This window comes from Cygnus olor, chromosome Z (assembly GCF_009769625.2).
Source record: "Cygnus olor isolate bCygOlo1 chromosome Z, bCygOlo1.pri.v2, whole genome shotgun sequence".
In the NCBI taxonomy this organism is placed as follows: domain Eukaryota; kingdom Metazoa; phylum Chordata; class Aves; order Anseriformes; family Anatidae; genus Cygnus; species Cygnus olor.
Window position 1 is genome coordinate 22854186 of NC_049198.1, and position 21640 is coordinate 22875825.

A 21640-nucleotide genomic window follows, 5' to 3' on the forward strand; every position below is an offset into this window, starting at 1 on the left:
CACCACCCTCTGAGTGAAGAATTTCCTCCTAACATCTAATCTAAGTCTCCTCTCTTGTAGTTTAAAGCCATTTCCCCTTGTCCTATCACAATCACCTGAGTAAAACATCACTCAATATATTTTCCAGAATTTTCTCCTTGCTTCTTGTTTGCTGCTCAGGGGCTTCCTGAGATGGTTCAGCCTAGTTAATACCCCCAAAATTCTCTTTTCTGTGAACTTGCTCAGTCTCTCCTTGAAGGCATAAACGTTTTGGCTGCATTCGTCAAGGTGTTTCACAGATCAGCCATTTTTGCATGGAATAGCATTGTCTTTTTTGAAACACAGTCCTCCCATCTTCCTTCTGTTGTGTTTTACTGGGAGAGGCAGCAGTGATTGTTGTATCCTTGACATTCCTGTTTAGTTATGATCCCATTTTCTGAAAATATGCAATGAGGACAAAAAAAAAAAAAAAAAAAACACTGTAAAAATGTCAGCCTTTTTAAGGGAAGAGAATAGTCAGGAAGCCATCTCTGTAGCATTTTTAATGTAACCTTGCTGTTTACCAGGGTTGATCAGGAGAGCTGAAATTTTATTCGATGTTAGCCTTAGAGGGTCATGGCTTATCATAGCTCTTTGAAACAAAAATGTGTCAAATAACCATCTTTCAAAGAGTAATAAAACCAAGGGCAGTATTTTTTTAAAAAATGTATTTTTTACTCTTATTTTATTTCCGGAAAACCTTCAGAATGAAAGATTCTTTGGTTCACACCCTCTATTGTAGATGTTTGCTCTGTTGTTGCGTTAATCATGTTTCAGAGTAGGGTAAAGGTATAGTTGTGAGATTATTGGGGGGCAGGGGTGGGAGGTAAGAATTTGCATGAGAAAAAGGTTGACATGTGGAAGGGTGACATTAAGGGGTGGCAAGTGAATTCTAAAAATACTGCTTTGATGGAATCTCTTCTGGTCAGGTCTATGGTGAAAGATCGAATGTTTTAAAATGGTGAGATGCCTACTTTAAAAACAAAACAAAACAAAGATAAAGTAAGAGTTTTGTCTTGTAGTAAACTGTCCATTACATTGCTTCATCTGCAACATCTAATATTTTAACATACTCTTTCTTAACTTAACAGGCAGGTATCTGCTTCCCAATGCAAACGGACAGCAGCTGTGGCAACCTGCAGAAACCTCTAATCTTGTTCGCATGCGCTGCCAAGCACTTGGGCAGTCAGCACCTTCACTTACTGCTAGTTTGGTGAGTAATTTTTTTCAAAGCTAGGAGTATACAAAAAAAATCCATTACATCTCCATCATTTCTGAATTTTTGGAGGCATAGGAATCAATCCAGAGTTTATGTCCATATCAACCCCTGTTCCTTAAGCTTTATCTTTCCAGTTACTAATGCATTCCAGAATACAATATTATTTAAATGTCATTCAGTCACACTCAACATATTATAGTAACAGTAACTCTGAATAGCATTACTGGGTTTTGCATAAACTCTTAGCTGAATGTTGCATTAACGTAGCTATTTGCATTTAAATGGTTTCTTTCCTTAAAAAAAAAAAAAAAGAAAAAGAAAAAAAAGGCATGCTTTTTAAGATGACAATGGAAGGTAGCTGTCCATTCTCCTGGGCATTCTTTTCCATCAATTTCTTTGTTTCCACTTTCTGCTGGACTCTTGTCCTCAGGAGAATGTGGGTATATGAAGCATGAACTTAATTAAGCCTTTTGGACAAAATGGTAAAGGGAGAGAAAGGGGAAGAAATGCCTCATACAGCCAAACTTTCAGCTTTTGTTTTGAAGTGTCTGTTATCCTGCTTTGTGTTTCTGTATATTAAGATCTTAATTGTTGAAATTCAGTGCAGGACCCCGTACACTAATCTGTACTTCTCTTCAAAGAATTGTGTTAATGAATATATGTATAAAAAAGCTTAAAAGTGTTTCTAATGGTCAGACAATGCTAAACAGATAGCACCATGCCAGTTTTTATTATCATAGTGGTGTATAGATGGCTGGTTTCCCCATGAATCTGTCTGAAATAGCATTTCATTTCAACAACAACACATCTGCTCTTACAAATGTAATTGTGATTTCTGCTTCTTTGTGATGTTGTTTGTGGCTCTGTGGGGCAGATGTTTGTTATTGGACTGCACACTTATTACAAACATCTGATTCCATTTGAAGTTTTCTGCTTTAAGCCCCAGTATTTTCTGAACAGCTGATTATCAACCTATGTATTTTTGTTGGCATTTTATTAGGAGAAATATAATAGTTCACTGTGAAAGAAGTATTCAGATTATGTGTAGTTGAAATGGTAAAGAATGACAATATGATGAAATGAATTTAGGTTTTTATCAGTACAGTACATTTTCCCTCTTTTTTTCTGTAGTTACTAATAAAAAAAAACTTCTAATAACTTGACTACATAAGAAAGTGCTGTGTTGGTATTTGATCTTGTAGTTCTGCTTGCACAAGTCGTAGATATCATGCTAGTTGTGCTTTTTTGGTGTAATGTGTAATTATATTAAGAGTGAGATTCAGCAGCGTTTTGACAAGAAGTATTTTAAATGGTCATAAAACAAAAGACTGATGAAAAATTCAGTGAGCCATACTTCCTTAGGGGTCTTTTGCTCATCACCTGTTGACTTTTATGGTGTATGTCTGCTACAGACTTCTGTCCTGTCTCTACATCTTTTATCTCTGCCTGACTGCAACTTCTCTCATGTGTTCTGCTGGTGCAGAAGTGAGTGTGAGCGGCAGATCCGGGCAGGTGTCCACTGTGTGGAGATGCAGGTTCTCCAGAGAAGTGTTTGTTTCTTATCTGGAATTGCTGATCAGACTCACTTCCTAAGGAGGCTGGTGTAAAATAGGCAGTGGTATTCTCAAACCTGCTCAGGCAAAAACTTTGCTGTCAGACTTCCAAAAAATCTGGTCTTTGCTGAAAAGAGCCCATAAGTTAGGGTTGCTCCCCCAGCTTTATTTTTTTGTCTTGGTTTGTGCTTTGATGGAGTTGAGTTTGGGAGGCCTATCATTAGTTTATAGTGCTGGAAGCTTTTAATTGTATTTACAAGAATTTAACCTGATGTATAGAAGAGACTTGTATGAGTTTCTGTGTAGCTTTTCAGTTTGAGTTGATTTTTCCAGATAAGCGAGATGTTACCGTAGAAGTTTGGCCATTACCTTCTGCCTTTACTAGGACTGATTATTCTTACTGTCATTGATACTAGGCTCTGGTGTGGAGACCAGTGAGAGCAGTGGCTGGTAGGGGTCAGTATAGGCAAGAATAATTTGTGAGCACCTCAAATGTAAGTACTAACACTTAGAGGGGTTGCAAACGAGGTACAAAATATAGTTCCCTTTTTCTGTCAATTTGTAAAAACTTGCCAAGATTGCTTATTGTGTGACAGATGTAAATCCTTTCTGTAGGAAACCATAGGTTTTTAAGTGAGTTATGGAATATTGATTAAAAAAAATGGGTTGCAGATGTTGCTGTGCATGGAGTTCAGTAGGTATCCAGGGTTTATCTCTGCAAAGCTGATAATTTGACTACAGATTGACAATACAGTTCTCACAGAGCTATGTAAGTGGGTTGAACGTGTGTATGGGGGAGGCTTCTTTTCAGGTGAAGGGGCAGTGTTTTGGACTTGCTGTGGGTCAAGCATACCATTGGGAGTCTGCAGAGAGCATTAACATGGATGTGAAGATATGCATAACTTTCATAATGTTTCTAAACTTCATAGAAAGGTGAAGCTGAGGTGCGTAACAATCCTGCTTTTGGATGTTCTTACAGGCCAAGCATTGGTCTGGCCAGTCTCTTTACTTCCCCTTGATAGTCAGTGGAGTAAAATACATGCGCCTGGAAGGCAGGTCAGAATATCTCTCTCTGTTTGCACAGGGTCTTGTGGGAGTTTAGGGGAAGCTATGATAGAGTTAGCATACATGACTCTTTTTTGCTTTATAGGTTGATGGCCATTTTGCCTGATTGTAGACACCTATTTCAAGGCAAGATGAATTGGCCTCTGAAAGTGCTTCTTTTCTACTGGTCGTTTGCATGGTAACTCAGAGTTGTTGCCTCATTTGGTGTACAAAGTTTGGGAGTAGTTCTCCCCAGAAACACCCTGTCCCACCACTCCACAAGTATTTACAAATACCGTCACTGCTTAGTGTTTTAACTCTTAGAATTTTTGAAAATAGTTTATTTTAAACTGAAATAAAGCTGAATTTGTTAATATTTCATTGTAATAAGCTGATATGCTTTAAGCAATGATAAAGAGCCTGAAACTGTGAGCAATTACAATTTTATAGGCAGAAAGGGATTTTGAGTGGCATGTATTGAAAAGTTACTGTTTTTTTAACTTTCTTTGGATATATGCATACACAAAAAACAGAAAAAGCCTGAACATAAGGTGCCTCTGTAATACATGATGATAAACGTGTAGATAAAAGGAAGAGGATTTTCCCTAAAGTAGTTGGATAAAACTTCAGTAGATTTACTGTATTTCCACCATTGATAATATCGAACTCCTGTTTAAAACAAACAAAAAACCTTTCTATTTTAAGGAGCATAAAGTCTTTCATTCTATTTCCATTTTATATATAAAAATTAACAAAGACGTCTCATAGTCCAGACGTTTGTTTTTTTAAGACCCATATGTGATGACTACTGAATGGTATCCCGTTCTTTGAAATATCCACATAATAAAAATGTGCTATAGACAGGAGCCACAAATGAATGGTATACTTTGCAATGCATTTAGCTTTTAAATTCAGTCAAGACTGGTGATATAACTTCAGCTTTATGGCAAGTGCTGGGCAGAGGCTCGTTGTCCCTTGTGTTGTGGAAGATGAGTATTCGTAGTATGAAGTAAAGTAAACTAAAAGGCATCTTGTGTCATCCTCTTGGAAACATGAAAGATGTCAGTGAAATGATTAAACTTTTATTTGGTGTAATGAGAACATCTTTGACTACTTGTGAATAGTATCCCGTAACTTATGAAAGCTGGAAGAAGGGTAAAAAGGGCCTTTACAAATAGCTTATGATCTTTCTTACTAAGCACTGAAGTTGTTTTGTCTAGGCATGAGTACAATTGTTTGCTGTTTTTTAGCACAATATTTACCTCTTTAGTTTAAACAACAACAAATCAACCAAACTTGCACAAAATAACATAAGACTGACTTTACAAGCATCTGCATTTTGGTATGTTTGTTTTTTATTGCCATTTTATTAGTGTTAATTCCCAAGAAAGGTCATATGAAAGCTAGAGGGTGGCAATTATTTAAAGCAATGTTTTATAAGATGGATTGCTGAAAGAAAACAAAATAAATGTTCAGTATCTATGAAAGGCGGGTTTACTTCAGAAAGGGCCTTGCCTCCTCCTTTCTATTAAATAGTATACTACTGAAAACGAAGAAGTGTGTTTTTGTTAAATGTGCCATTAACTTCAGCTAAATTGACATAATGTTGACAGTTACTATGAGAACTGTTTCAAAACTAATTATGCTAATTTGAATGTAACTACCAGTAATTGCATGTATTCAAACAGCACACCAACACCCTTTTGTGTATGTTATTCCCCAGATGTAAGACAGACGTTTGTTGCCTGAGAAGCTGCAAAATTATAGCTTAGGTAATAAATGATTGCAAACAAATAAAATACATTCTTTAAACACTAATTGGTTAGATAAGTGAATGACAGTATCAATTGTGCTTGAGCAAACCACATAAGTAAAAAAAAATATATATATATAATCTTTCGTTTTAGAATTGCAGTGAATTCTTCAAATCATTAACTGTGTATTTAGTTTTATCTATTGAATATCCACAGTGTAGCTGAATTTTCTTTTAAAATTAAATTATTAGAGAGCAACAAGAGCCTGCATTTGAAACTTTGCCTTAAATTTTAGCTCTTTCTTCCTCACATTCTTGGTCGTTTCTGGAAGCTGCCATTTAACATTCTGAAAGTTAATGAGTAAGTACAAGGGTGGCACTTGTAAAAAACATGTTGATGATAAGATGGAAATCTCTTAAGCAACTAATCTTAGGTCTGAATCTTACCTGAAATTTCCCCAACATAGTTAACTGAACTTCAGAAATACTGAGTCTGAACTGAGGAAGTTATCTGAATGCTACTCCATTGTAAAGATCTGAATGCCATGTTCTTACTTGTCTTTAAAAAACAATGCATGAGTCTAATCACTGAAAATCTTTTTAGAATGGAAAATATTTATTCCTATGAAGTGCTAAAACTACCAAGTTATAGTAGCATGTTTCTCTACTTCAGTTGCTTCTAGCATGTAAGACTAGTGTGTTGTTCTCCCTTGTGTGTTTCATTTCAGCAACTTCTTGCCCATGAATATGTATTTGCATTCATTTTCCTTTGTCTGTATTTGCCTTCTAACACATTCTTAATTGCAGTTCTAATTCAGTAGTTAGTTCTAATTTAGTGGTATAGAGAGGAAAACGAACATCCATCTTCATAAGCACTTCTGTATGCTCAGTATTTGTACAAGAGAAAGTCTGTAGTAGACCTGATCCAGAGCCTTGAAACTGTAATACTGACAAACTGATGTAAGACTTCGATAATTGGGTGCACTTTCACAAGTACATGTATATCTCGAATTGTCTATCTTGCTTAGTATTTAAAATATTCACTGCACGCTTGAGTGTAAAACACATTTGTAGAGTCAGCTGCTTGACAGTGTTTTAGACGTTTGATTCCTTTCCAAGATTTGCTGTTTAAAAATCTGGGCATTATTCTTTCTAATACTTTTCTTGCCCATTCTCAGAAACGCAGAAGTGGTGATGGCCAAGGTTAACCTCCTCCCATTGAGTGTTTTAGATCTCTTGGAATTGAGAACACCTCTTGTGCTGTGCAATATCATTAGTAAAAAATAATAGAAAAAGTAAGTAATCAAGCTCTTGTAGAAGACTGACTTAGTTTAAAAAGTCTTGTGGACATATCCAACACAACTTCCAAACGTATCCACTTTGTGTTGAAATGGGTATCCTCCCACCAGCCTCTATGCTTCCAGTTATAGGATGTATTTGAGCATGTGCTAGAACTGAAAGGAGATGTTTACTTCAAGTAATTTGCACAGTTTATTAGAGCTGAATGGAGGTATAATCCTCCCCTGTATCCTATTGGAACGATATGAAACCAGTAGAGATCCTATGTATACAGGAGCTAGAAGTATGTTCCCATTTTGTTCATGAACACCATGCTTCTGTTTTGTAGGTGTTTCATATAATTGATCTATCTCCATCATAAGAGACTTTCCCCAAATAGTGAAAAGACTCACCAGGACTACTTTTTACTTCTAGATAGTTAAAAAACTAGGGCGGTTAAAATTTTATTACTTAGCTTACAGTGTCAGCTGAGAAGGCCTAGTTCTTTAGGAGTTTCATTTTGTCTACAGGATCCCCACAGTGGAGATCATTCAGCTAAAATTCACCCCCTAGAAGTGGAGCTTGTCACTGTATCTTAAAGAGTAATGGCTCTGAATAAGGGCTTACTCTGCATGACTGTTGTGATAGTTAAGTTCTGTGTGTGGTGTTAGTGAAGGTTATCTTAAAATGTCATATAGAATTGTGTTGTCAGTGTCTCTTAAAAAAAGAAAGTGGAAAGCATTGCAAAAGTGAGGTCATGAACCTGCATGGTGGTGTAAAATTATCCATGTGAGAAATGAGAGTAAGGGTGGTTTGCAAATGAACTACACAACCAGAAGAGATTGATATGTGATATTTATAGTGTTCGATATTTAGATGCCTTTTTGGGAATACACGCTTTTTCAGCTTTTTGTTAGATTCTGTTTAGCAGATAGCTGGGTAAAATATCACAGCCTGTGATTAATAGAGTGTAAGAACTAAGGAATATAATGGTGCCCCTTTCTGGCCTTAGGTCAAAAAATTCTGTAGCCCTATAAAGGTTTTTAGGTGTGGAAATAGGAGGTATGGTAAATGGGGTAAAAAAGATCTGGGGAACAGGAAGAGAACAGACTGGGGAAAAAAAAAATGGAACTGGTATGGATTTAGGTACTTTCAGTTCTAATGCTGTCTCCTGGTCCCCCGTCACCCAGCAGAAAACTGCCTAGTGTGACTGATTGTTTAGTAGGTTAACACGGTGGTTAGAAGGCTGATTCATGTATACATTCTCCTTTGCTTCAGAAGTATGTGTTGATGTGCAGATCTGATTCAGATGGTCTGATCTGTACTCTCCAAGCACTTGATAAAATTTTAAGTTACTGTTACTCACAGCTCTGACTTCAAAATAACTGAGATAAAGTAGGCACAGAGAAATACTATCGTAGATTTAGGAAAATCTTTGTGCATTAGATAGCTGATAGAGGTCTTCCATCAGCGTTAAAGATCTCAAAGGTGTTGATAACCTCAGATGAGAGTACTGTCTGTGATGCCTATGTGGGCAGCAGTTAAGGGCATTATCTGTAGTTCTTATGGGGAGGCTACAACCTGACTGTTAGTAGTCTAAGGAAATTGGTACCTGTTTGTAATTAGGGTGAGAAAATTGAAAGTTTTCTGTAAAGGATGAGGTACTGCTCCATGGATCTGAATTTTAATTGTGAGGCATATATTGCTAAGAAACTTAGTCTTAAGCATTGTAGAACATTCTTTTCTTGATGCTATTTGAGAATAATTATCACAGAAGAAGAAACTTGATTTCTGCTGTGGCAGTTAACAGAAATGCAAATACTGGAACTCCCTGAACTTGCTATTGGAGTTTGACCTGAAGTGGTGGACTTTGCTTGAAACCTGCTGAGGTGTAATCTGTTCTGCTCAATTTCTTGTCGTGGAGCAGTATCCTCAGATTGAGGTATAACTAGATACAGCAGACTTTTAAACTGATGAAATAACATTTTTATTTTCCTCTCATTGTTTTTATGCATATGATACTTGGAAAGTGATTGTAATGTACCAGAGGATGGAAGAAGTCACTGTGGGAACAGTAAGCCTTGTTCCTCAAGCTGAAGTACCCCCATGATTCTGATGATGGCAACTCTCAAAACAAAGACTCGTGCAGGGCTGAGTGACCCATCTGACTTACAGGCACTAGAGCAGGGAGGGGAAATACAGTTTATCCAGATCTCTCTGGTAGGAATGGAAGTTCCTCCTGTCTGATTTTGCTTACAAACAAGCAGAGGTGTACAGCTAGGATTTTTCTGCAGGCATTTTTCAATTTGAGAACATACTGCAGAGCCTGCTGTTGGGTTGGGTGATGAGTGATAAGGCACTGCAACCCCTCATTTCTAACACAGGCTTAGCAAGCAGATACAGCTTCACTTAGTTAGAATTGTAAATGGGTTCACTGCCATGGTTTGGTCTTTGTGCATGCTGCTGCATAATTGTACATCTGGTTTGAGTTGGACTTTCTTGTATGTTCATGTGGGATCAGACATCTTACTGTAAATTGCACTTCTGTCCTGTGGAAGTGGGTGGGCATGTGGACTTTGATCTTTTTTCCACTGCTTTACCTTTTAATGTTCCTGCAAGACCTCCTGCAGTCTGATGCAATGTAAATTGTTCTGTGGCTGCACTGGTGAGGCACAGTAACTGTGTTTGTCCCGCTCATCGTCTGCTGTGACAGCATACAGAAGATTTTAGGGTCAACTCTGTTTTCATCTCAGTAATGGTAGGAAATGTTCTGATTTCTTTTATTTCTCTTAGCACAATATGCCCTATTGTGGTGTATATGTCTATGGATGTATTGTATTTTTTTAGTATGATAACAGTATCTATTAAGAATTTTCTTTCATTGTCTTGTGGAGTTCAAGAAACCTAGCTAAGTGCTCAAGTCGATCTAGTGTCACTTGAGTAAACAATGTAGTAATCAACATGAGATTGGTTAACTGCTACTCTCATGAGTACATTTAACCTCTTGATCATTGCTGAATATCTGCAATTACGTGGTGCAGTGGAAGACAGTATGTGGTCAGTTTAATTCAGAAGTGATGATTGGCTTTGTAATGGATAGAAAAATTTCACAATAACACACATCTTAGAGCATAAGGAAAAGGTTGATTACAGGTTCTTAACTTCATGTTAGGTGATCTATTCAAAAAAGGGTGAAATTACACTGTTAGTAAGAAACAAAGTTGAATTATAATATTCCCTGCTGTAAATAAGGAAGGAAAGTGAGTGAGCTGAAGTTAACCAAGACAGCTAACTTACGCTCAAATCTAACTCCACTTTAGTTGTGTTTGATGATTATGTGACCGGTAAAAGCAGATACTGAACAAACATCCCTAGCATGATGATGCTTTCCCTGAAACCTGTAACTGAATACACGTTTTGATATGCTATTTGTACATGCTCTTCTGTATCATATACAGTACAAATCAAAACTATTAATCAGTAAGAGAGCATTCATTTAAAAAAAAAAAAAAGCTTCCATGGTTTGTCTGGTTTGTATTGGATCCTAGGTTCATGGGGAGTCAGACTTTCAGCACGGTGAACTACCTTCTGAATTAATATAAATGCTAAAACATTAACTACTGCTCTCTAATGAAGGAGGCTGCTATTGTGAAGAAGAATGACCGTGCAGTGGGTGGGAAGTGTTGAATCTTGGAGCATAAGGAGAAGGCAAAATGCATTAAGAAGAGTTATACATCCTTAAGGGAAAGCACATTACTACCATCATCCCTCTGAGAAAATACTGAATTATTGGGAAGTGTTAAGATTAAATGCCTCTAAAAAAGCAAAATGAGGCATCGAAAAAAAAAAAAGACTAGATGCATCATTGTTCAGAGTGAAAAATACACTTAAATACTTCCCAACGCTAATAATTGTGTTTGAATAATTGTGTGGTTACCTGTCTGTACTGTTTTCACACAAGAACAAAACCTCCAAGTATCTAGGATGGATGATTCATAATGTAATTGCTGTTGTTATTGTTTTGCCATTAATTTTTTTAGACTGTTCTTCCTTTAGAGTATATGTAAAGTAAAATATTCTGTTGAGCTGATTATTAGAAAATGCCAGTGTAGTAAAATCAACTCAGACTTCTTTTTATTTGCTCTCTGAAAATTGGAATATAGATAGATATGTAGAGCTGCGAACTTTCAGATCTAAGGTGACATAACTCCTGTATGCTTGCTGTTTGGCATTCCATGGGGGAATACTGAGACAAGTAGTTGTGATTTTTTTTTTAAAGGAATAATACTTCTGTATGTACGCAATTTCTCTTTTCTTGTTGAAAAGAGATCCACGAGAGAAATCAGACTGTGGTTATATGTGCTGTGCTTTCAGAAATAAATTTTTATCCTATTGTATAATTGTGGTTTGGAGAGTCAGAGGGCTCAGTATCTTCGTGGAACTGTTAAAATGATTGGTTTGGTGACTCATCTATGCATTTTGCTGAAATGAGGAACGCAGTATTTGATGCAAACGGGAAAATCATAAAAGTCAGTTGTAACCAGTGTTCTTCTATATATTGTCACTGAAGGGAAGGTTGACTACTAACAGCAGTTATTGCTTTAAGAAGCGTTTGTTTCTTCAACGATTATTTTTCTTCTGATATTTTCGCGACTGATTTATTACCTTCTACACGTGCTGGACGGCTAAAGCAGGAATGGGCTGGTGCAAGTAGGATTTTGTCCAGCAGGTGGCATAAAAAAGCCAGTGTGTACCTAACCTGTGCAGTCCACGGACCGTACATCCCTTCCTCGTGGCTACTTCAACACGCATAACTGAGGCTGTTGTTAAGGTATATATGCTTTAGTATGAAGAAGCATTTGATTTCCAAGAACCTTAAGATACAATCGGAAACCCAGTAGTATTTTTTTTTTTTTAATCCACAACAATCAGCTGTACTGCTTTATGCGTCACAGATTTACACAACCCTACACTGACCTGTGGCTTGCGAGGTCAGTAGATTCGTCAGCCCTAGAAGAAGAGAATCAAAGCTTTGCTAACTAAGGAGTCTTGAATTTCTCCGTGTTCACCTGTGTGTTCTGAGTAATGCACAGCGGCTCAGGAGAACAGTAAAATCTATCAGTGCATTGCTAGACCGGGTAGCTGGGTTGCTCTCTTGGGTACACAGCAACCTGTCTTGTCTGAACGTTTCTGTGCCACATAACAGTCATGGTCTGTGATGGTGAAGGGGAATGCAGGCTGAACGGGACCCTACCAATCCAGGCAGCATGCCTTGACTGAAAATCTCATTCTGAAATCCAAAAGTTGTGTTAAAGGAGCAGTGTGCTATGTTGTGTGGGGGGTAGGATTATGTTACTAAAAGGAGGTATAGCTAAATAATAAGTGATTTCAATTTTGTCGTCAGGCCAGCAGTTTTGTAGCTGGGGATGCATAGGAAGCAGTGCCTTGAAAAAATCTGATGGGTGCAGTATCTCTGTTTTCTTTCCTGAGGCATACCAGTTATCATGACAAGCCCTGAAGGGGAGTTGTTGGTTTCATGTGGAGCATTTATTGAGTTTTTTCTATAAGCCCTTTACAGGGATTTAAGGCAAATGTATAGAGTTGTACAAATGGCATGACATTGTAAGGAAAGGCGAACTGGAGGCAAGTCACCTCTGCTTAATGTGCTACTGTACTTACAGAGGATTTTCATAGCTTAATATGGAAAATAAAAACTCTTTCTGGCTGATCTAGTTCTAAAATGAGCTTGTGGCTTTTAATTAATGTATTGAGTGTATTATTAGCAGTTTTGATATTGAAAAAGGTGTTCTAGTGAATTATAAAGTAGATTATTGAAACGCTTCTGGGCTTTCTGGTTGATACATTTGATGCTGGTGAAGCATTTTGGTTTAGTAGTGAATGGTCACATTGTATACAATGATTTCTAAAGGATTAAATCTAGTGATCCAAAATGAACCTGAGAAAATTGGACTAATTTAAGTACCTAAAACTTCTTGAATACATTGAATGCATCACTATGTAAAATGTATTCTTTGCACTAAAATTGAATATGTAACACGAATGCATGTGAGTAGCATACAGTTAATTTATGAAGAGATGTTTAGCTTTGTTTCTTATGATACAAAGTGAGAAACTAATATTGTCACAGTCTGACATCAAGAATACAAGAATTAGAGCAACATGGGACAAACGTGAAGCTTTTTTTTGAATTTGCGCTTTGTTCTGGTATTATATATAAGGATTTAGAGCAGTAGAGGATGTTAGGATGTCTAGAATTCTATATGAATTATTATGCCTTACTAGTAGTAAGTGACATTATGAATGCTACTTGTTTTGGTTAAAATTAATTTGTTTCTCTAGAATGCAATGTTTGTTAATTATTAAAGAATTATCAGAATATCATTATAATAATTTTAAACAAGGTACCTTTAGCACCCCACACTCTAAAAAGGAACAATTACTTTCCCTGTTTCCTGAAGTAAGAGGTACGCTCATATGATATCATTGCATAGGTTCTGTGGTAAATGAGATCTTGGAAAACAAATCCTGGAAACCAAGTGGTGGATTTCTATTACCTTGTGGAGATAGTTTGGGATAAAGCTGTCCTATTTTCCTCACTGATCAAATATTTTAGTTAAAATATGCTTTCCTGTTAACAGCAAAACGAACAAGCCTTCTTATAGCTGTGTAAGAGGAAATTCTTGCTGTTCGTGGTGTAGGGCTGCAGTGTGGTCAGCTGGCCTGTGCTCACAGATGAGAAGGGCATGTGCTTCTTAAGGTGGATTCTGGCTGCCCTTATATCAGTGACAGCTTAAGTGTGGGTCCATCAATTTTGGCAGCCAATTTTGAGGAAATATCTCACTTCCAATGCTGTAGCCAATTTCAGTGGCGCTTTACAGAGCAACAGAGGCTTTCAGAAGTTGGAGGAACAAGAGGCAGATGGATAGTGTGTGATAGGCTTCTTTTCCTCAGAAAACATTGCTGAAAGTCCAAAGCATTGCATTCAGGAAAGCTCTTTGGAAATGTAACAGTAAGTAGCAATGCTGTAAGTTTCTGATTTATGTAAAGTGGCTAGGTGTTGATCTGTATGAATTTCTTCAAAGATTATCTTCATTTTAATTGACTTCCACAACGAATTTAATCTTGATACAAGAAATAAATGCCCGTCTTCCTGCTCCCAGTATCGCACATGGCTTTGGCTTTCATGCTTCTGTAACTTCACTTGGTGAAGATCTGGTTTCCATTATGATTTCTGATGAAATAGCTTTGTTCTGCAACATTTTGAAGTGAGAATATTGAAGGTTAGGTGTAGATACATACCTACAAAAAGGCTGAAAAAGTGGGTGATAAGATTGTTTTTACTGTGTTTTCCGCCCATCCCCGGTTGGTTTTAGGTGGATTAGACAAATGTAGTGCTTTTGAAGAGGTTGTCTTTTCCAGCTCTGAAATTCAATGGAAAACTTGGTGGGTAAATTCCTTCAAAAAACTGAAAGCTATTTTCAGAATGCTACAGAAAAATGTGATTTCTGTGTTATAGTTTTACATATATGCAGAGTAGCAGAATTATTTTAGTGTGGGATTTAAGGTTGCTCAATTTCCTTATGACCATTCAGAAAGATAAACTTGGTCTTCTTTGTGGAATTGTAATGTCATCTTCCTTTTAGGGTATGTGCTTTAATCTGTCCTTAAAAGTAGCTTCAAAATACTTCAATATACGGTTTTTGTGTGTTTGAAAACTTTGAGACCTACAGTGTGTCTTCAGAAGAAATAATCAAAGTAGGAGCTGCCTCAGGCAGATGGTCAAAGATGTTGCCAGAATTTGATTCATAATTCGTTTGTAGTGGATAGGAAACTATGCTGAAAGGCTTTAGAGAGTCAGCTCTGAAAGATTCCTAGAATTCCTGGGTTCTCAAGTATCTGTGGTTGCATGGGTGAAATAAACTCCTTAGTAACCAAGAACATGCATGTGACAACTGACAGCATATTTTTTAGATGATATTTCTGTTTATCTGAATCTCTTTTTAAGTTTACACCCGATGTCTGCAAGGTTTTGGAGATGAAACATTTTTGGAGAAAGAAACATTATTTTCTTGGATGGCGAGCAGGATATAATGAATAGTACTGAATGTGTTTCTTGGAGCTGCTGCCTGGACTGCTCACTCCAGCACACGATACCCCTCCAGAATAGCAAGTTTTAGTTATTTTTATGTGCGTTGAGGAAGATGAGCTTACTGGTTTACTGAAGCTTGGATATCAGTTATATCTGATACTTTTACATGAACCTTCTTCACTTTTGGTTAGACAAGAACACAGTATTTTGAATAGTCTGTCATTGTTATGCACAATATAAGCTATATTGAGAATCTGCTGTAAAACTGGGATGTTTGTGCTTCACTTTGAGATTAGACTAAAGGCCTTTGGCTAGAGAGACAAGCTTATTGAACTTGAAAGCTGTAGGTAGATTTGAACTTGATGCAGCCTGGGGATTTCAGTTTTAAAATAAAAGCCTTTTTGCCATGTGCTAGTACTGTTCATACTCTAATCGATGTTTCACTTTTCCTTTTGTTAAATTCTGTAGCTAGCCTTGTAGAGTTTTTCTTTGCAAATTTTTTTTTTACATGCTCATATTTTGTCTGATTAGGTTAAGCTTGTTGCACTGAGAAACTTGAAATAGGGAGGTATATAAATTTATGTAAAGTAAATGTTTAAAAAGCATTTCTGGGTTGCAAAAATCTTAGTTAAGCATTTTCATTCTAGGTTCTAAAGTCTTCTTAAAAGGTAAATTACAAAGGAAAACCTTCAAAGTTTGAAGCAAGAATAATCTAGGACCATGCTGTGTTGCTGAGAGAAACAGTAGTTGCTACTGTAAAAGGCAATTGAGGCTTCTAGGATAGTAACTCTTAACACCCAGTAAAGCTGCTTGGCTGATAGTTGCTGTTCAGCAAAAATAAACCAACAGAAATGTATGTGCTGGCAATTGTTTGCCTGTTTTGGTGGTGTATTCATGTGCTGTCTGGAAGCTGGTGGGATACCAGTTACAAAGAGTATTAATCTTTCCTCTAATTTGGTTTCCTTTTCATCGCACTCAGTTTGTTTGGGGGAGCTGGGTGGGATGCTGAATAGAAAGTAAGCCACACTTCTCTCCCACCTTTCTTCAGTGCTATATATCAGTAATATTTGTGTGCTTTTTTTTTTTTTTTAAGTTCTCTCTTATATCTTCTTTTTGCATTAGTTGTGTATTAGCCTGATCCAGCTTCATTCCCTGAAGCAGTTCCTTGGGCAGGAGACTATATAAATGGGAAAATGGTTCTTACAGCTTGATTTTGTGTGATTAGAATAATAAAATAGTAATTGTGTATTGATTCGCAGTGATATGAAGGCTATTTATGGAAAAGATGTGGATGAAGACCTTCAACTCTGCTGCATAGGTTAGGTCTGATTTGATGCATGGGTTTTTGTGTGCACGCACATCACAGGCACATTCGTGTGGCTGGCACAACATCCAATAGAACACACTCTTAGTTATTTCTCTCCTCTCTAATGTCCTTAGAGAAAGGTTGCATAGGAATTACTGTTAAACACTTCTATGTTTTTCCATTCCTGTACTTGTAAAATCAGGTATCTGTAGTGATAGTGTGTCCACTTACTCGAACTTCTGAAAATATGGCACTTACAGTATTTTAATTTTTCTACTAACAATCTCTTCAATAGCTTATCACTGCATAATAACACAATGAAGGCTTACTTTTTACGAATGCTGGGGAAACACAGTTCCCATTCTTATGGGCTCCAAGTTATCGCAGCGCACAGCAATTATTGGATTGCTTGTTATCTATTCTGAGCTTCAGATTTCTCACATTTGAGAGGAAAATAACTATTTAAAAAATTCAGTGATGGTGATTTGATGTTGTACAGTATTTAAGGTATGAGAAACAGCCCTGGCAGAGACAGATTTGAAGGGCAGAGTACAAGTGAGTTGTTCCATGATGCATAATAAACACAATTTATCTTATGCTGCCACCATGTGTAGTATGAAAGTGGCAGCCACGCATAGGATATGTGTATCCATAAAACTAAAATTTCCAGTGTGAGACTTGAATTACATATTCATATATATTTTCATGTGCTCAGGTTTTATCTTTTAATTAAGTCATTGCAGTAATCATAGTAATTTCTAAACTCAGAAAAGAATATTGACTGACAGAACTAAGTGAAGCAACACAATTAAGGCAAAGCCTTAGCAGTTGAATGAGGAAATAAACTGTCTAAATTTGTGCAATTTTTCTAAAAAAAAAAAAAAAAAAAAAAAAGTTGCTGTATGTACCTAAGCTAACTGAAATATTCTTCACATATAATCAGGTCAAATGCAGCTTTTATAGGGAAGAAAGCTTTCTGAAAATTTTGTGGTGGTTATATTTCTTAAAATAATTCTACCTTCCCTGGGGGGGAGGGGAGGGGAGGGGAAGGGGGAGCAGTTTCCTTCGTATTCTGTATATACATGCTATTTTATGGTGCATCTACAAGTGTGCCTTTCTGCAACAATTATGTGAAGGAGACTGTGAAGTAGGTTGCTGTATTTTGTATGTATGCAAGGACAGAGAGTATTGTTTACATGTTCCAAAGAACATATTTTTTTCATTATTCTAAAGCACAACTTTTAATACCACAATGTTCTCTATCATGATTTTGATAGTTCCTATTACTGAAATAACGAGCTGAAAAATAATGAAAACCTCCTGACAAAAATAGCAAGCTGTATGCCATTTCAAATGTGTAGATACACCTTTGGTAATATCTAATAAGATTCATAAAATGTGAGAAAACTCAGTGGACACTCACCTTGTGTTAGATGCAACACTGTGCCTTTCAGTACCTTCTAATATGGCATTATATGTCGCAGCATAAGCTTAGGAAAGCGTTATTTTTAGAACTGACAGCAAATACATTTTCAGTGAAAGGTATTTTTTGTACTTTTCTACTTGGGATTAATTCCATCTTCCACTGGAAGGCAGTCTTCTCTTTGTTTCATTTTCCTGCCTTTCAGTGTTATCTATGTAGCTGCAACAATTATCTTTAGTTTCTTGCAAAACAAAGTAGTTTTTGTACACTATTTGTCCGTAGTTAGGAAGCTTCTTCATGTAGGAGACTTTGTAGTTTTGTCTGCTTGTAATTCTTTCTGTAAGTTATCCGTGTGCACAACTGGATACTTTTGTGATAAGTAAGGTGATTTTTTTTTTTAGGTTAGGACTATTTGCATCTGTTGCCTGTCACTGATATGTTACTTGGTTAGTATGGCTTTATTGTGCTGTTGTTCTTCAACCAATACATTTATAGAATTTTTCGTGCCTTGCAGGCCTCTCAGATAGGTAGGAGAGTGCTTTTAATTCATATATCTACATTAGACAGTTTATGTGGTTAGATATGCTAAAATCACTGGGGGGGAAAAAAAACTACCACACTTTGGTATTCTTAGCTTCTGAGGGAACTAACTGATTAACTGTGTGCTGAGAGTTTTTCTGTATTCCAGTGACTGAAATAGAACTTGTCTAAACACATGTTTAGGACTGTGTAAATAAATGCAAACAGCCTTGCAGCTGAAACCTGCGGTGTGCCACAGGGGACAAACAGTATGTTTTTGCCTCTCACCCTTGAAATCTGACAATCTGGCTATTGCCTCAAATTAATTTGTGCCATCCTCATTGGAAACATAACAGTGTTTAAATTGTGTTTCACTTGCCTGTGCTTTCTTTGGAAACAGAAATGGGGAAATGTTGGATTGTGAGGGCACATGGATATGAATGACTGGGAGAAAATTTGCATTAACAGAGGAGAAAGATGATGTTTTGTGAAGTGGAAATGGGAAAGAAAATAGCATTAGGAAGAACTGAAAGGAGATACCTGTATTACTTAGTGTAACTCTAGTTTCCTTTTCTTCCACAGGGGAAGTGAGGGATTCTAGTCACTTTTCAGTTTGATTCTCCAAGGTGAAAAGTTTTTCACGAGGTTCAACATGATATTTAAAGAGAGGTTATAGTTCAAAAAATAAATTAATTCAGGAGAGTTGAGTATCCTTTGTTACAAAGAAAGTCAGACTTCATGGTCATGCTACTCTCTCTTCTGGCCTACAAATCTGTGTCGCGCATTGTTTGTTTTTCATTGCCTTGTCTCCCTCTTGTGGAACTGGAGTTTTGGTCAGTATGAGCTTCTCCCTTCTTTATCGCCTCAAGCACAGCTCTTATCTTGCAACTGAAATTGGTAATGGGTAAGTTTGAGCCATTGACCTGATGTTACAGCTACATTTTGAGCTGGAGACGTGAAGAGACAGGGAAGGAGAAACACTTGCAGTTGACGTGACCAACTGATAAAAATTGACATTTTTTTCTTAACATAGTTGGAGATCTCAGAGAAATGTAGCTTAGTGAGAATACTCAAATTTTCTCGTTGCTTATAAGTGTAAAATAATAATGCATTTCCATCATATGAAGAAAAGTTGAGAAGGGCAAATGCAGTAGTCTCTTTTTTTCTCAGATCTTCATATAAGGTGTATACTTAGTATGTTGTCCTTTCAGCAATCCTTCATTTTTGTTCCAAATGTTTTTGCCCCTAGCAGGTTTTACTACTGTGAAATGTACACGGACTGCTTCTCAAAGTGATGCAATCTGACAGGAAATCAATATTTTTTTTCATGCTAGATTTAAGGTTGTGATTGTCATAATCCTCATCTTAAACTGTTAATAGGTGAATACTAACCTTGATTTTTATCTCTATTTATATCCTTTAGTAAGAAATGTACTTTTCACTTTGTCCCTGCTTGCTGCTCTCTAGAAGTGGTTTGAAACGGAAAGAGAATACATGTATGTTAGAATTGGTTATCTGCAGGTGCACCTGTGTACTTGAAGTAAAACATGGATATTCCTACAGATGGATTCTGCTGTTGCGTGGTGGTGTCTTCCACCGAATTAGACTTTTGACTGAAAAATTCTTTAAAATTATCTAATTGGGATGCTAGTTTTAGGTAAAGTAATCCCCTGTTTTTTGAAGCAGTAAGTTCAATTACACAAATGAAGGCTAGAACGGAATCATTGCCATTTGCTGAATGTTTGCAGTGTGGATACTGAGGTCATCTCTGTGTTCAGCTTTAGTTCATTTACAGTTTCTGGCAGTCTGACTTAACTTTTTGTGCTTTTGGTTTTGTAAGGAGAGGAGCATGCTCTGCCTTTGAATCTTATGGTGTGTAGGCTCCCTAATTTTTTTAAGTGAGACCAGGTGAGGATTCCCATCTGGAAAATGTGTAGGTGTGTTTATGGGGATGTTTCTCTGGGTGTTTTGTGTTGGACAAGGCTTCCTCTTGTAAATCTGCGGGTGTGTGCAGTGGTTGATTACTTTTGAACATAAAACGCGATCTCGCTCAGTTACCAGGTTCTTAAATCTTGAATTTTGTGGGATGTCTGTAAAGACATAGCCCGGCGGGCTCTGACACCAAGGCTCATCCTGTGAGGAAAAAACCCCAAACCAACGGTTTGTTTAGCCCGGCTCGGCACCCGGCCGTGGGGCGGGCAGCCCCGTGGCCGGTCCCGCAGGGCGGCGGCGGAGGAGGCGGGGGTTTAATTTAATTTAATTTAATTTAATTTTTCTGTGTTTAGGCGGCTCGGGCTGGCCGGTTGCGGGGCCGGGCCCGCCCGAAGTTGCCGGGCTGCACACCTCGGCGGGCCCACGTGACCGGGCGCGGCCAATGGGCGCCGCCGTGATGTCAGCGGCCGGGCGCTGCGGGGATGCGGAGCGGCGCGGGGGGCTCGGGGCAGTCCGGCGCGGCCGGGCGGCGGAGCGGCGCCATGGACGAGCCGGGCCTCCTGCGGCGGCGGGGGCTGCAGGTAGGAGCGGCGGCGGCGGCCCGGGCCGCAACTTGCCCGCACCTGCCGCGGCGGAGCGGGGCGGGGCGGGGCTGGGGTGGGTGGGGGGGCTCAGCGCACACCTGTGGGCGCGCAGCGGAGCGGGGCTGCGAGCCGTTATGGCCGTTGGCGGCCGTTGGGGCTGCGTGAGGGGGGGGGGCTGGGGACGGGGGCAGCGGGGGAGGCGGTGACGGGACGGGACGGAGGACAGGGGGGAGAAGGAGAAGGAGCGGGGGGGGGGTTAGATTTATTTATTTATTTTTCACTGATTTCGGATTGCCGGCCCTTCTGTGTCAGACTTGGTTAAAAAAAAAAATAAAAAAATAAAAAAATACCGGCACATAACGGTTCGCCGCCCGCCGTCGCCCTCCGTGAGTGACTTTTTATCTATCTATTTATTTATTTATTTTTTCCGCCGGCGTCGAGTCGAAAAAGTGGAGAAGAGAAAAGGAGGCGGTCTGCCCGGAGCCGAGCGGGCCGGGCCGGGTCCGGTCGGGTCGTGCCGTGCCGGCATCCCGCGTCCCCGAGCCGCCGCCCGGCCGCTCGCCCTGCCGCACCGCCCCAAAGTACATCGCCCTCGCCCATTGTTTCGCGAGCCCCTTCGCTCGAGTCACTCCGGGCGATGAATGTACTTCCTCTCTTTTGTTTTCCTTCACATCCGCAGCGTTTCAATGGGAGGAGGGGGAGAAGGGAAGCCTCCCCGTGTTTGGGATCGCTGTTCCCAAGCAGTGTGAAGCGGCGCAGAGCGCTCGGAGCGCACTGAGCTCGCAAAGTTGCGCGCTCCTCGGAAATACGCCCTTTCCGCTCAGTGCTCTCAACTGCATGCTGATCGGATCTGTCAGAGGGGTGCTGAAGTGAAATCCGTAGACCGCCGTGTTAGGTAGCA

General features: G+C 38.6%; 1 protein-coding gene across 6 annotated transcripts in view; it reads left to right on the forward strand.

Moving 5' to 3' along the window:
• MAST4 (microtubule associated serine/threonine kinase family member 4) overlaps window positions 1-21640 on the forward strand; it is a 296749-nt gene that overhangs the window by 76908 nt on the left and 198201 nt on the right. For 4 of the 6 annotated variants that reach the window (XM_040540215.1, XM_040540216.1, XM_040540217.1 and 1 more), the window contains exon 3: window positions 1110-1231. In XM_040540215.1, the coding sequence (XP_040396149.1) occupies window positions 1110-1231 (122 nt within the window). Of the gene's footprint in view, window positions 1-1109; window positions 1232-20655; window positions 20737-21640 lie in introns of those variants that run through there. The other 2 variants (XM_040540223.1, XM_040540219.1) reach the window with 2 other exon arrangements.